At 34.7% G+C, this 14,469-nt stretch overlaps 1 protein-coding gene across 1 annotated transcript; it reads left to right on the forward strand.

Moving 5' to 3' along the window:
* The first annotated feature begins 9,564 nt into the window (after positions 1-9,564).
* Positions 9,565-10,460, forward strand: LOC105313748 (ATP-dependent DNA helicase RecQ-like). The gene is made up of 3 exons (XM_011407418.1): positions 9,565-9,647; positions 9,700-9,938; positions 9,991-10,460. Exons 1-3 carry the CDS (start codon positions 9,565-9,567, stop codon positions 10,458-10,460), a joined length of 792 nt encoding a protein of 263 aa, XP_011405720.1.
* Positions 10,461-14,469: the final 4,009 nt, after the last annotated feature.

Here is a 14,469-nt window from a genome sequence, read left to right on the forward strand (position 1 = left end):
TACGAAATGAAATCCTACTCGTGACGCAAATTCTACTCAACATTGTACTTTTAATATTATTATGTAAGAATTACGGATCACCTTGCAATGTAGAGTAGAATTTGCGTCACGAGTACGATTTTCATTTCGTATTTTCGTTGGTCGTTCGGAATCCTACTTCATCTTGTTTTTTTTAAATTTTTTATGTTCTTGTTTGTGTTGATTTTTTTATAATATTTCGTATTTTCGTTGGTCGTTCAGAATCCTACTTCATCTTTTTTTATAAATTTTTTATGTTCTTGTTTGTGTTGATTTTTAAAATAATATTTATAGTATTTCTTTAGTTGCAATTGTGATACTTGGTGATTTTACACAAACAATAATTTTCTTTATTATTATCATTTTTATAACATTTATGAGACACAGCATCAAATAGACATGCTGAAGGAATTAGTCTTCACACAAGTCCTTGTTCAAGAACCTGTGAGCTAAGAGTGTCCATCTTCCCTGCTATTCCTGTTCTTCCAGGCTGTTGTCAAGTTCATAATTATCATTGCATATCATAAGTCATAACATTAATTAATTGTTTGTTTTTTTAATAAAATAAAATAACACACTTGATAAAACAGTAACATGTAAAATCAATACCTTCTTTTAGCTGGAAACCTCCACTAAAGTATTGCAGTAAGTTGATTCCACGCATAGCTTGGTAAAATAGCTTGCTTCTTCGAGAGCTGCAGATCTGAGCATGCGCGACCACACCCAAATTTTGGAGCACATGGCAAGCTTCTTTAATTAACAAAATGGTGGCATGGCTAAGATGGCTCGATCCAGCAGTCACAGTATCACTTTTTCCTCACTTGAAGAATGATCTGATGGGACATGGACCTGCGCATAGACTGTTGGAGTAGATTGGTATAAGAATTATCCTTGTAGTACCAACCAATACTGAGATACACACCGACAACTGGATTGACAGGACTTCTGACTTGATGATAATGATGATGATGATGATGATGAAGATGAAAAAGGTGGCTGAACAAAACGGCCGGTTCGCCGATTTTTGACTTTTCGCTTAGACAAGGTCTAGAGCCACGCTAGTGGTACCAATGGAGTCCTCTGGTCAAGATGAGGTCCTCTAAGAAGTCTGGTAAGCATAGGAGCTCGTTTTCCTGGTATAGCAAGGCTGCAAAAGTCGTGGCAGCCATTTTGTTTGGGGGTGAATCCTACTTAGTAACACTACCGCGTTACTAATAATGCTATGTAGTATCCCACCTTACACTGTTTGTCATATTCATATGAATGAACTTCATAATGGATACTGGATACAAACAGAGGTTACCACAACAATTTACAATGTTGATGAATGATTTGTTTCTAGGTTGTTGATTATTGTATGGCACTTTTACTTCATAACCATTTCACAATTGCTCAAGTATACGTAATTAGTCACTAATTTTATTATAAGTATGTTTGTCGCGTAAGAATATAAAAATAATGCCAATCTACTTTTATGTGTATTTTGTGATTTGCTCATAAAACAATGGTTAAAGTTCATTGTATCAAAGTAAGCTCTAACATAATATAGTTTTGATTATCACTTTCAAAAAAATTAGGATGATTTTTGTTAGCATAGGCTTATTGTTAGTACCAGTACATGTAAGGAACGTAATCACTTCATTTCTTTGTAAGATTTGATTGCTACTGGCAGCTAATTAACAATGAGGCATAATTAATTAATGGCATTTAGGTTGTAGATTTTGTAAATAAGGAGATCACAACACTAGATTATAAGATATGTATTAATGACCAAGCTGAAACACAATTTCAAAAATTATTCGTTAGGTATTTTTATTGACTAATTTTGTGAATAGAATAATGCATATAATATGAGAGCTATTTTGGATGAAATGTTGAACAGGAAAATGCAAGTGGATGAGTGCTTATGGAATCAACCAACTCTTTCAGTAAGATAAATGATAATTTCAGAGTTAGTCTAAGACAGTATCTCCGCTATCAGATGCAAGTACCTGTGGTGTTTATTGGTAAAGTATGCTTTTTGGAAATCATATTTACTGTTAATTTTCTTTTCTAGTTTACAAAAATGTTTTCTTTTTCATGAAGCCTTAGACTTTTCAGCAAGCAGTAAATTCATGTCTTGAATGAAAATCATGTGTTATCAATAGGTTAATAGCATGTTTTTCTTGAGACATGAGGCTGCCAAAGACCTTTCGTATTGGTAGGTATCACAACTGCAATATTTAATTTCAAATTTACTGACAATAGGACTAATAATGGCCAAGACACATGAATGCTGTCACCCTGCGCGCTATGTGGTATTAATTTTTTGGCGATGACTGACGTGTTCACTCTATTAATTGCAAGTAGCCATAACTAAAAGGTAAAATTGGAAATTATTATTGATTAATATGAAGTGCTGTTTGCACTTTGCAAAAAAGATAAAGATGTTGTGAAGACACCACTATCAGCCCATACAGAAATTACAAGGTTGTTGCAAGGTAGTAACATTGTTGTTACAAGCAAACTTGCTGCAAGCTTATGCAAGGTTGTGACAACCCGTTTTTCTTTGTGTAAACCATGGTAATGACACGTTTTCCAGCTTGTCACTTGCTTGTTACAAGCACTTCACAACGTTGCGCGCACATTGCTCATTAATTTGCATAATAGTTTATTAACCACCAATGAGTATTGTTAATGAATAAACGAATATTGTTAAGGAATAAATGAATAATAATGAAAAATGATTAACCTTAATACATTCTTGTTTTCTTTTGCAGGTCTACTGTTTCCTTTGACATCCAGAACACTTATCGTTGACAGCAGCTACAAATACAGCCTTAGACACATCACATATGTCCTCAACAAATTCTATAATAATAATTATTTAATATCAATAAATAGCTCACTTATACAAGCAGTTAAGTATCTGCATTATTATTTCTGAGGCCATAGCAACTAGACTCAGCTAATTCTACACGACTAAAAAACACAGAAACCAATTTCCTTATTAACTTATTTGGAGCTCCACCACTTTCAGAGATGGTTTCATCTAGCTCCCGCTGGGTTAGCCTTTCTCCATAACCAGGTACTAATTCTACTAATGATAGCTATAAATGTGAATAAATAACATTGACCAAATTTAACTCACAGGTACAGCTGCTTTAACACAATCAGTAGCAGCACCCTGCAAAAAATAAAATACAAATGAATCGAAAGTTATTTTAAAGCTTGTTACTGTACCTCATTCTTTGCAACCTAAAGGAGATTAATGAATAATCATAACTACTTCAAATAAAATAGTAGCCAACTTTTAATAGACACTTAGGATTTGACCTTTGGAAATGAATGGTGGCTGCAAAATTTAGAAAGTAAATCAATTTGTGTTTAACATGACTACACATACAGTACTCCATATGTTGTATTATGAGAAGACTGCATGTACATATCAATAAAAAAGTAAATTATTCAATGTATACTACTTACTGTATAGGAAGATTCAAACAGATCAATTGAAATATCATAATTAGGTTCTGGGGTGCTAGACTATTGTAGAAATCAATAAATATGACTTAAAACCATAAATGTACAAGTTCCAATGGTATGGAACTGGGAGAACAATTGATAGGAGCTGGAGACTGACGCTAACAACAGTGTATAGTAACAACATAAAATTAGTCACGATATCTCATTGTGTATATTAGTCTGGGATGAAGACTTAAAGCTACAAAGATTATTTGTGACAGTAGGTATGCTAGGCACAGCTACATGGTACCGTTATTAATAAAGAATTATGACAATGCATGTCTAACCATGTACTTGTAGTTGTTTGTTAAGTTTTTCAACCTGTTCCTTTTGCTCACAAAGCTGCTTCTGTAATGACTTTTCCGGGTCAGATTGCTGAAGTGGTGTATTAGCTATGAAGATCTCAGCTGCTCTAGACTTAGCAGCATCTATTCGAGCTGCTTGCTTGGCCTTATTACTCTCAAATGATGTCTTCTTTGATGGGCCTGGCAAGTCCTTATTAGCAGCATCAAGAGTAGCTGCATGTGATTTTGTGGAGTCAACTTTATCATTCTCATCAGTCTCCATAAGTTCATTTATTGTTAACTCAAATGAGATCAACATAGACACTTGATGAAAGAACAATGCCAATACACTCGTCTTTTAACCATCCAAGCAATAAATAAGACTTAGGAGGCATGATGGAAGGCGATAATTGTTACTACAAGAAGATAGTGTGCTCTAGCTTGCTGAGTCTGCTCTGCGGTTTCATTGGGGATGTCTTGTGGGAGAAGCTTTAATTGCTGCAGCTCAGCTCAGCTCAGTACTGTGGCAGCAAGAATGAAGTCATCGTACAACGAAAGGCTTTCTTTTGGCAATCTTTTATTTAGGCAGGCTGCTAGCAGATCAACAAGGTATCGACATAAAAGAAAAAGGGCATTTGAAACTTTGGATCTTGCATTGGATGGTCCTACTAATGATAAGATCAGTAATAAGCTGAGATTAATGATGCAGAAAATTACAGTGATCATGATACTTGTTTTATTGATAAAATACAGAGTCTGCATTGCAGTAGCGCCTTGGAAGATGATCTTGAAAGTTCTGATAATGCTGACTCAAATACTGATGCAAACTGCAGTATTTACGATGATAGCAATAGTGATAATGATGGTGAAAATTTAGGTGATGTGGCAGTAGTTTCAAAAATGTCTGAGCACATTTATGATGGGTTTGCAATGACTGTACATTCTAGCAGTGTGCTAATGCTGCAATTCAAGATAAGACATAATTTAACAGACAAAGCTGTAGATGATCTGTTGCAAATTGTTCAAATCCAATGTCATCAACCAAATCAATGTGTGTCATCATTGTACCATGTCATGAAGCAATTTTCTGATGTTATGTACCCCATTTTCCTTCACTATTATTGCAGTTATTGCTACAATAATTTGAGCAATAATTGTATTAAGTCCAGTGCAAATTGCAATGCTGATTTTGTCCCAATAGGTGCAATATCATCATTTATTGAAAAATCAATCAGTCTTGAACTAAAAACCATTCTTGAACAGAAGTTTTAATTTATTACATTGTAGGTGATGGAATTATGTCAGAAATATGCCATTGCTCAAAGAGACAAGACTACTTCTGGTACCAGATCCTATAAACACATCATGATGGAGAAGTTTATCAAGAAAATTTAATTCTGGATTGCTTACTCAGGATAATGTCTCCTTTATTCTTAATAAGGCTGGAATTCCTGTTTTTCAATCATCTGGATTTGCTTTCTGGCAAATCTTGATTACTATTAATGAACTACTATACAGAATGAGGTTAGTTTTTTTTGTGAAATTATTTCTACCAAAGATAAAGGACATCTAGGGAAAATGTAATTTTTGCTGGACTATGTTATGGCTCTGGAAAGCCTGACATGTCTCTTTTACTGTGGAGTCACTCAAGACATTATACAATGAAGGTTATTGTGATGTTGCATGTGCATCATGCTATCCAACTTGTTATGTACATGTAGGTGTAGAAATAAATCCTCCACCCACTCACGAGAAAATAGTTTGCCGGGCTTTATTACTTTGCATCACCTATGACTTGCCTGCAAAAGCAAAGGTTTTAAATTTTACACAATTTAACAAGTTTTATGGATGCTGATATTGTTTGCAGCAAGGTAAGAAGATTATATGTTATTTCATGATTATTCCTTTATTATAAGCGAAACTCACAAAATTACATAACATTTTTTGTCATGTCTATCCCTACCATGAAAATACCCTTGTGGTCCTCTCAGAACACATAAGGATTCTTGTGATGCTGCTAGATCAATGGAGCTGCCAGTTGGTGTATTTTGTGGTTTCAATTAATTGTATTTAACTAATAGGTTAATGGCATTAAAGATCCAGCATGGTTATCTGCTGTTCCTGGCAATAACTTCATTGAAGGAAATTCTATTGATTATATGCACTGTGTTCTTGGAGTGTGCAGACAGCTTCTTCGCTTATGGCTACAGTCACAAAATCATGATTCTCTCTATTATATGGGAAGTAATATATCAATATTGGACCAAAGGTTATGCTCTATTAAGCCTCGTAATGAAATTCAAGGAACTCCGAGAAGTTTAGACAACACTTAAATTTTGGAAAGGTAATACAATGTCAAATAAATTTAACTTTGGTTCTTTAGCACAAGAGCTACGTGCATGGCTAATTTACTATTCTGCTGCTGCACTTTATGGCATTCTGCCAGAACAATGCTATCAACATTATCTACTACTATTTGAAGGAATACATCTTCTGCTATCTGAAGTTACTGGGAGTGATTTGTATCAAAGTGTGAGACTCATACAGCTCAACTGCTTCCTTTTTTCAGCTCTTTATGGTGTTGAGTAATTTTGAAATATTAATTCATTATATTTTAGGTAAAAAAAAAATCAGTGTGCATAACATGTTGCATTTGCCTCATGTTGTTCGAAAATTAGGTCCCCCTTGGGGGCATTCTTGCTTTCCATCTGAGTCAATCAAAGGTGAACTATTATTTTTTTTATGGTTCTCAATCAGTAGAAAAGTAAGTATAAAAATATTTACTATTTTCTGTATAACTTCAGTTAGTATTTGTGTACTTGTTAAGTTATTAATCATGAAAGTGCAATTCATAAGCTTCCTTCAATTCCTGAAACATCATTTATACCTGGATGCCAACAAGAATACCTTTTTAACAAAAATGGCTGGACAAAATATGCACTAGGTATATGTAATAATTATAAATAAATGATTATTCATTAGAAATCACAACAAGATGAATCATGGAATTGTTATGATTGGAATATCACATAAAAAGTCTCTTTTGCCATCACAAATAATAATAAATAATATATAGACTAATTTCACGGAAGTCACCAAATATACCAGTCTACTTTTACCTAATAAAGGACTTGTAACATCATGGTGTAAGTCGTTAGGAACAAAATGAGACAATTAAGGTGTTTCTTACAGTAATGGTGAAACTGTGTTATGGTGTAATAAAAAAGTTTTCACACCATGTACAGATATAATCACTAATGCTACACTCAACAACCATTTTCTTGCATGTCACCCTATTAAGTGAGTTGAAATATGTGCCTAGAAAATATAAATTATAATTGTTTTATTATTGCTGTAGCAATAAAAACATCATTATTATCTTGGCTGATAGAATCATTGAGAAAATTGTGATAATTTATTTGTCATCAAACATATACTAGTTGCTTTCCAAACACTGTTGAAATTGATTCAGCTACTTAGTTTCTCATACAAAACGATAATAATAATAATAAATAAATAAATAAATACAACAGCAATAAATAATAGTAATTGGCCTCACCCAGGGACTAGGTACTCGGGTTGGCTGTCTGTCATTCATTGTGTGCCAAATTTTGTCTTTGAAAATGTATATCTATACAATCGCGCGCTATAAAACCTGTGACAGCTTCTCTTCTGTTACGAAGAGTCTTGCTTTACTGCCTCGAGATGTTTAGAGAGCAGCTCTAGGTAGCACAAGCTTTTTAACTCACAAGAAAATGCCCAGCAATAGCGGTAGTACTCTGGAGGTAAATGAGACTCTCCCAGTTGATCAAGACTATTTATTTATATAATTTGTGTGGAACTCTTTAAGTCTTTCTTGTTGGTGAGTTATAGCTATCGAATTTCATCCTGAGTGAAGTGCTGTAGCAGTTAGTTCACTAATCTAAGGATCCTAAATTCTCTCAAGTCACTCAATTTATCTAAGCAACAGTATTTGTGCCATTATAACATCATATAGTGCTTAGAAGAAGAAAAAACCTGAAGCTTCCCTCTCACATGGTCTTGCTGCATTATTGCTAATAATGCCACGCCTCCAAGCAGGACCAAGTTGGGAGTTGGCTCTGGAGCTTGCCACTTCTGCATGCAAGAGCAAGTGTAACTGCAGCTGGGAAGCTAGCTGTTATGATAATCCCTTGGCCTCAAGAGCACACTTTCTAAATTTTTTGCATAGTATGTTTTGGATAGATAGTGGCCACAACAAAAGCTGTGGTTTTGACTATAACCCATGATGTATGAGTGCAATAAGTATAAATATAGTATACTGGCTTAGGCTAGCTAAGCCTAACACCTCCCAAACAGCTTCAGGAGCGAGGCCACGCACCTTTGGTGTCTCGTACGTATAATGTTTTAAGTGATTTTACTTACCTCCAACGCAGCCAATTTCATAGCTCCATTGCAAATCGGCATGGTACAATAACAAATAATGTGCTTCTAATGTGACAACCTTGTCACAACCATGTCATGTACGTTGTTGTGCGAAGGTTCTAATCAAGTTGGTGACAGCCTATCTACAATGTCCATCATGTCTTGCAACTAGTAAGTTTTAACAAGGTTGTCACAATGTGGCAAGCTTGTGATAATGTTGTAACAACTGTGTCACATGCTTGAAATTTTTATATCGCAGTAGAGGAAGAAATAGATTCATTCACAGGTATTATTGATAATGTAGTCAAGAGAGGTATACTATAGTCACCGACAATTGTGATATAATTGATATGTAGCTGGGAGGCGGTTGTTTAGCTTTGTGAAAAATGGCACCATTGTTTAGATATGGTCAAGTTTGGTGAAAGCAGTAAAAGGAAGCAGTGTTGTGTTATGTGAGTGTCATGACATGAAAGATGATAGACACTAGACTGCACAAATTAATATTGATATACTTGTACATTTAATCATAGATAGTATGGAACCCAGTAGTTTACAAAAGAAACCTGAAGTGAAGGTATATACAGATACTTTTAAGCATGCATAATTTGGACATTCTTCAAGATTTACCAAGCAGCAAGAAGCCATGTTTTGAGGAAAGCAATGAAGGTTTTTGAAACATTTCCATTTTAATTGACTGCATCACTGTTATAGTGTACCTCACTATTGCCAAAAACAACACAAGTGTCACTATATGTGATCAGAGTAGGTTTTACCTAGTCACGCAGGGCCTGACCCTTGCGAATAACAGAGAGTCAGGACGCACACAGTCATCACTTTTGTTCTGAGTTCAAGAATACTGCGCTGGCAGGAAATGACGATTATTGACGTTACCTACTAAATGAATATCATTATTACTCGTGAATAATTATTTTTAAAATGGATATTTTTATGAGAGATGTCAAAAGTTAGCTAGGTTATATAATGAAAGACGAGCATGTAGTAGCAGTGAAGGCAATTCTGGAAGGAAAGGATATCTTTGTGGTGCTTCCTACAGGCTATGGAAAGTCCCTTGTTACATGGTTCTCCCATTTTTGTTTGATGCATTTTCGTCAGAGAAGGGATTTATCATTATTATTGTAACACCATTGACTGCAATGATTAGAGATCAAGTAAGAATGATTGATTTCATATACAAAAATAGATCATTGTCTATAGGTATCAGCTCATCAGAAGAAGGGTATTAGTTGTGGCTACATTTGTGGAGAAAATGATGATAATCCATGACAGCTGGAGTTGAAAATTGCAAGTATCAATTAATATATTTTACTCCTGAAATGCTTGCAATTGAATACGAATGGAGAAATTACTTATTTCAGCAACATATCAAACCAAGATAAAAGGTCTTGCCCTTGATGAAGCTCGTACTATCAAGAAGTGGTACGTCATTTGATAATCACAATTGAATACTAATAAGAAGTAATTTTAATAGGGGCTCTACATTTCGTGAATCCCTTACTAAAATTGGAGAACTACAAAGTTTATTACCAGAAAAAACATCCGTCATGGCATTAAGAGCAACTGCTGATTACACGTTACATACTGAACTTCAATACATTATTGGCATGAAGTCACCTTTGTCTGTTGTTCTTCCACCTTGCAAACCTAATATCACATACAAAATTCATGAATATAATTCACTTGAAAGCAATTTCATGCATTTTGTTGAAGGTTTGAAGAAACAGAAATTTTTATCCCCGAACTATTATTTACTGCCAAAAAGTTGAAGAATGTGCAGTCTGGTATATTTTTTTCCAGAATACTCTTGCACAGGAATTATCACACCCAGTTGGTGCTCTATCAATATCAAAGTACAAACTTGTTGAAATGTTTACAAGCTGCACTGATGAAGCCATAAAACAGCAAATCATTCTCTCATTCACAAAAGGTGATACTCTTCGTATTGTTTGTGCTACAATCGCATTTGGCATGGGTGTGGACAGTCCCAACGTTTGGGTTGTAATGCATGTAGGACCATCAGATGACATAGAATCATACATTCAGGAGACTGGCAGTGGAGGTCGTGACGGACTCCCCTGTGAAGCTATTTTATTAAACAAAAAGTCATCTTTGCAATATGCTAATAATGCGATGAGAGAATATGCAAATAACTCATCAGAATGCAGAAGACACTTATTATTTAAAAGATTAGAAGGATATGATAAAGAGAAACATAATGTGCCAAAGAAATAATGTTGTGATGTATGTCAAAATACCTTATTACTTTAAATGTGTGTTATAATCCATTGTATTAGTTCTGTTTTGTCTGTTTTGTGTAAGAGCGATTTTGGGTTTATTGATGAATTTGAAACAATTTTCTTTGAGGTATTTTTAAAAATGCATCATTTTTTATCAATTCAGTAACAACTATTTGCAGATCCTTTTCAAATTTGACTTTTTTCTCCTGCCTCTGGGATCTCTTATATGATTTGCTTTATCAATATTGTCTAGTATAGGAGAGAGGGTACTAATTGCTTTACCCAACCTTATGATTACATTTTCAGATTTAGATGAACTCATTCTTGAAATTGCATCTTTTACTATTTTATTAAGATGTTCCATATGTAGATCTGCCAATATGTTTCTACCCAAACCACCATGTGTATTTACAAATCTGTTAAACAGAAGTTGCTCTGATTGTTGAGAAGACAGTTCGTACATGTACTGGTGTAGCAAAAGTACAGCATCTTTTGCATAGTTCTTTCTGTTAGAATTGTGAAAAATTATCGAGATACCTCCAGGTTCAAATGAGTCGCTCACCATCTCCCTCTCTTATTGCATCACTCATTTCATGGTATATGGAACCAATAGTAAGAAGTTGATCAGTATAGTGATAAATACTATCTTGATTGCACAATGTCGAATTATATCTTATTTTTACTAACAAATTAATGACAAGAGTCAGTATATGATCCATTTCAATTGCTCGTGTTTCTTTTTCCTTAATCCATAGACCTTCAGGCACTTCTTTTGGCCATTCACAGACATCCTCAATTCCCAATGTTGACATTGTTGCTGATTTACTAAGCTATGCACAATTAGGCAAAAAAAATCTTTGCAAGCGTTCATGTTATTTTTAGGGGAAGTGGTCATGTTTGACCAACTAATCAAATTACGTAGCTGGTATAGAGTGCCATGGTCAAATACTGATTTATTAGAGTAAAAGTATTTCCAAATGACCTATAATACACAATTGATAATCATAAAAAGGTATTATGTTAACCTCAAACAGGGTCAACTTCATGTGCCAGTCTTCAATAACTGGTATAATACCCTCACACCTGTCAACTGGAGTGTCTGGGTTTACTCTTTGCTTTATAGCTGACAATGCACGAACTTTAGTTAAGTGGTCACTACCAAACCTGATTTGGTGCAATACAGGAACAGATACCTCTTCAGTCTCACAGGTGCCTGGAACCCTTTGTGTTTCTGTCTTCTCTAAATGTGGAACGTATTTGTGATGCTCTATTATTATATCAATCATGTCTTTGGTCTTATTTTCACTCTTCAAAATAATGCCCAGAGGTATCTATGAAAGAATATTGCTTGAAAGTTATAATTATGGCATTAACTTACAATATCTGATTTTAGAGACATTTCACTCGACTTTCTTTGAATAATGTGACTTGGTACCAGATCTTCAAAGCACTTCTCAACAAATGAGAGGTTCTCACATAAAATGCTACCAAAGAACACTTTGAGATTGGCAATGATTGCATCATTATCAGATGGAGTTGGTGAAAGAGATTCAGCTCTAACACATTGAAATTGAAAACATAATTGTGGCGTAACAGGTGGTAGTGAAGAAATGCTAATTCTCACGAAGTGCATAACTATGAAAATAGTGTCGAGATTCTGTTTGCTTATTGACTCTCATGTAGCGTTGTGTCACATTAGAATCAATATTGTCCCCAACAATTTGAAGCTCCATGGCTTGAAATTAGCAGATGGAACAACAGATGAAGTAGAAATGGAGCTATTAAAACTAAGGACCAGTGAAGTAGCAGTGGAGCTATTAAAACTAAGGACTGGCACTATGAATAGAAATGGTCAACCATGAAGGTAAAGAATATGTATTACCTTGTATTTCAGTACCAGCTACTTCCTGATCAGATTCATGTTTGTCTGAAACAACATCACAGTTATCACTTTCAGTAGAAGCAAGAGAGTATGGTTGGGTACTAGGATCACTATATGAGTCTTCATTATCCATAGATGGGGCTGTAGACTGTACATCAGATGTTGACTCTATATCATCAGATGATGACTCTAGGCAGAAGTATATTTGATACAGTAGTGCTAGCAACCTACAAATACTTAAAATATTGAAATAAAATACAGCATTATACTTGTAAGTATTTTGAAATTTCTTCTCTCAATTCTTTCACATTGGCATCATGATTGAGTCCAAGCTGATCTACCAATCAAATAATTGTGTCATAAGACACAGATACTTCCACAGACTTCAGTTGCTTAAACACCTAACAAAAATTAAATTTATGGATATACTTAAAATTTTTACCATTTTTGAACAATTATTGTCATGAAGCACCAAACTTATTATCCTTTGAAAGAAATTCAATTTTTTTGGATTGATACTTGAGGATCATGGCCATGCACAGGCAAATGACACCAATTCTATTACTACATTCTTTTCTACACTTAGTAGCTAAGAAAAGAATTGAGGATAAAGTAGGAGCTGTTTCCAGCATTTCTTGATATTGTTGATCCCATTCAAAGTCTCTAACATCTTTCATAGAATGGCTTCCAAATAAAGACTGATCTGACATTGCAACAAAAGATTTCACTTCCTTTAGTACAGTCTTTCCGATGTTTTGCAAGGCATAAATATGTGACTTTCTAATTATGAGGAATTGGTTAGCCACCTTTTTCATGCTCTTTCTAGCTAATGCTATACTAGCAGCTTTACGATCAGGTGGTAGATTGTACTTTTTCATAAATTCTCCTGTCTTGACTACAATCTACAGAAGAGTAAATTAATTTTAATGATTGATTAATAGATAATCTTACTGCAACATCTGGTGAATCATTCAAATTACTCTTAATGCCACTCGAAGTAGGAGTACTAGTTCTAGTGTAACGTTTCTTTTTCCTTTGTGGCTCTTCAGCTGTACTTATATATGTGATGAAACCAGAATTTAATAAAGAGGACAGGGCATCTTCCATGTTGCTAAAGGCACTATCTTCTAGCTTCTTGAGTCTCTGTAAAGCTGAGGAAGTGTCTGCACAGTCTACATCAAGCTAATAGACCATCAGCACAGTCTTTCAACTCGGATTGTTCCCTATAAAGCAGCCTCTTCCACAATTCAACTGCCTTTTTACAATGCTCTGACATAGGGTTATATCTGTTCTTTGAATCATTAGTGACATCTTTGCCACATTCAATGCAAAGGAGAGAGCTCATGGTTTCATTACAAACACGTATATGGGTGTTGTAATTATAATGAATGAGCCATACCCATACTAGCTGCTGCAGCAGCCACACCCCAGAACAAAAGTGATGACCGTGTGTGTCCTGACTCTCCGTTTTTTGCGAAGGTCAGGCCAGGGTTTACCAAGGTAAATCGCTGAATGATGCAGTAAGAGTATAAGTGTTTTCTTGACTTTTTACTCTTTTTCTAGTTTATCAATTACTTCCTCTGTTTTATATCATTATGGATGGTATGACCTCTAACATTATAATAAAATAACTAGTATTAAACTGGTGCTAACATAGGATTCTTGTCAATCATGTGCATTAACTTCTTATGTATTTACTAAGGCTTTCAATGGAAATTTAGAAAACATGAATTGTTACATTACGGTTATTTTAAAGTCTTTCTTGTTTGGTACCCATATTTTGATCAAATAGGAAGACCTCAGTAATAAATCTAGTACACTCTTGCCTTCCTGTATCAGGAATCATTGGATACTTGCTGTGAGACTTTAAATCAAGCTAGTATTATTAAATATTACTGAAATAGGTATTTTGGCCTAAACGAAGTTTAGTTACAGTTATGGATTCCATAGGCGGTTACATTTCTAAGCCAATTAAGTATACTTGTATCTCTGGCACTTATCGCTAATTAAGTTCCAATAACAGACATCTGATAACTAAACTAATAGGGTCAGGGCTGATGAAAGATATGACTTATTGCTCTTTCAGTGAAGAAGTTAGATTTATTTTGCATTCTTTCTTGAT

The sequence above is a fragment of the Amphimedon queenslandica genome, unplaced genomic scaffold (genome assembly GCF_000090795.2).
Source record: "Amphimedon queenslandica unplaced genomic scaffold, v1.1 AMPQUscaffold_13233, whole genome shotgun sequence".
Lineage (NCBI taxonomy): Eukaryota > Metazoa > Porifera > Demospongiae > Haplosclerida > Niphatidae > Amphimedon > Amphimedon queenslandica.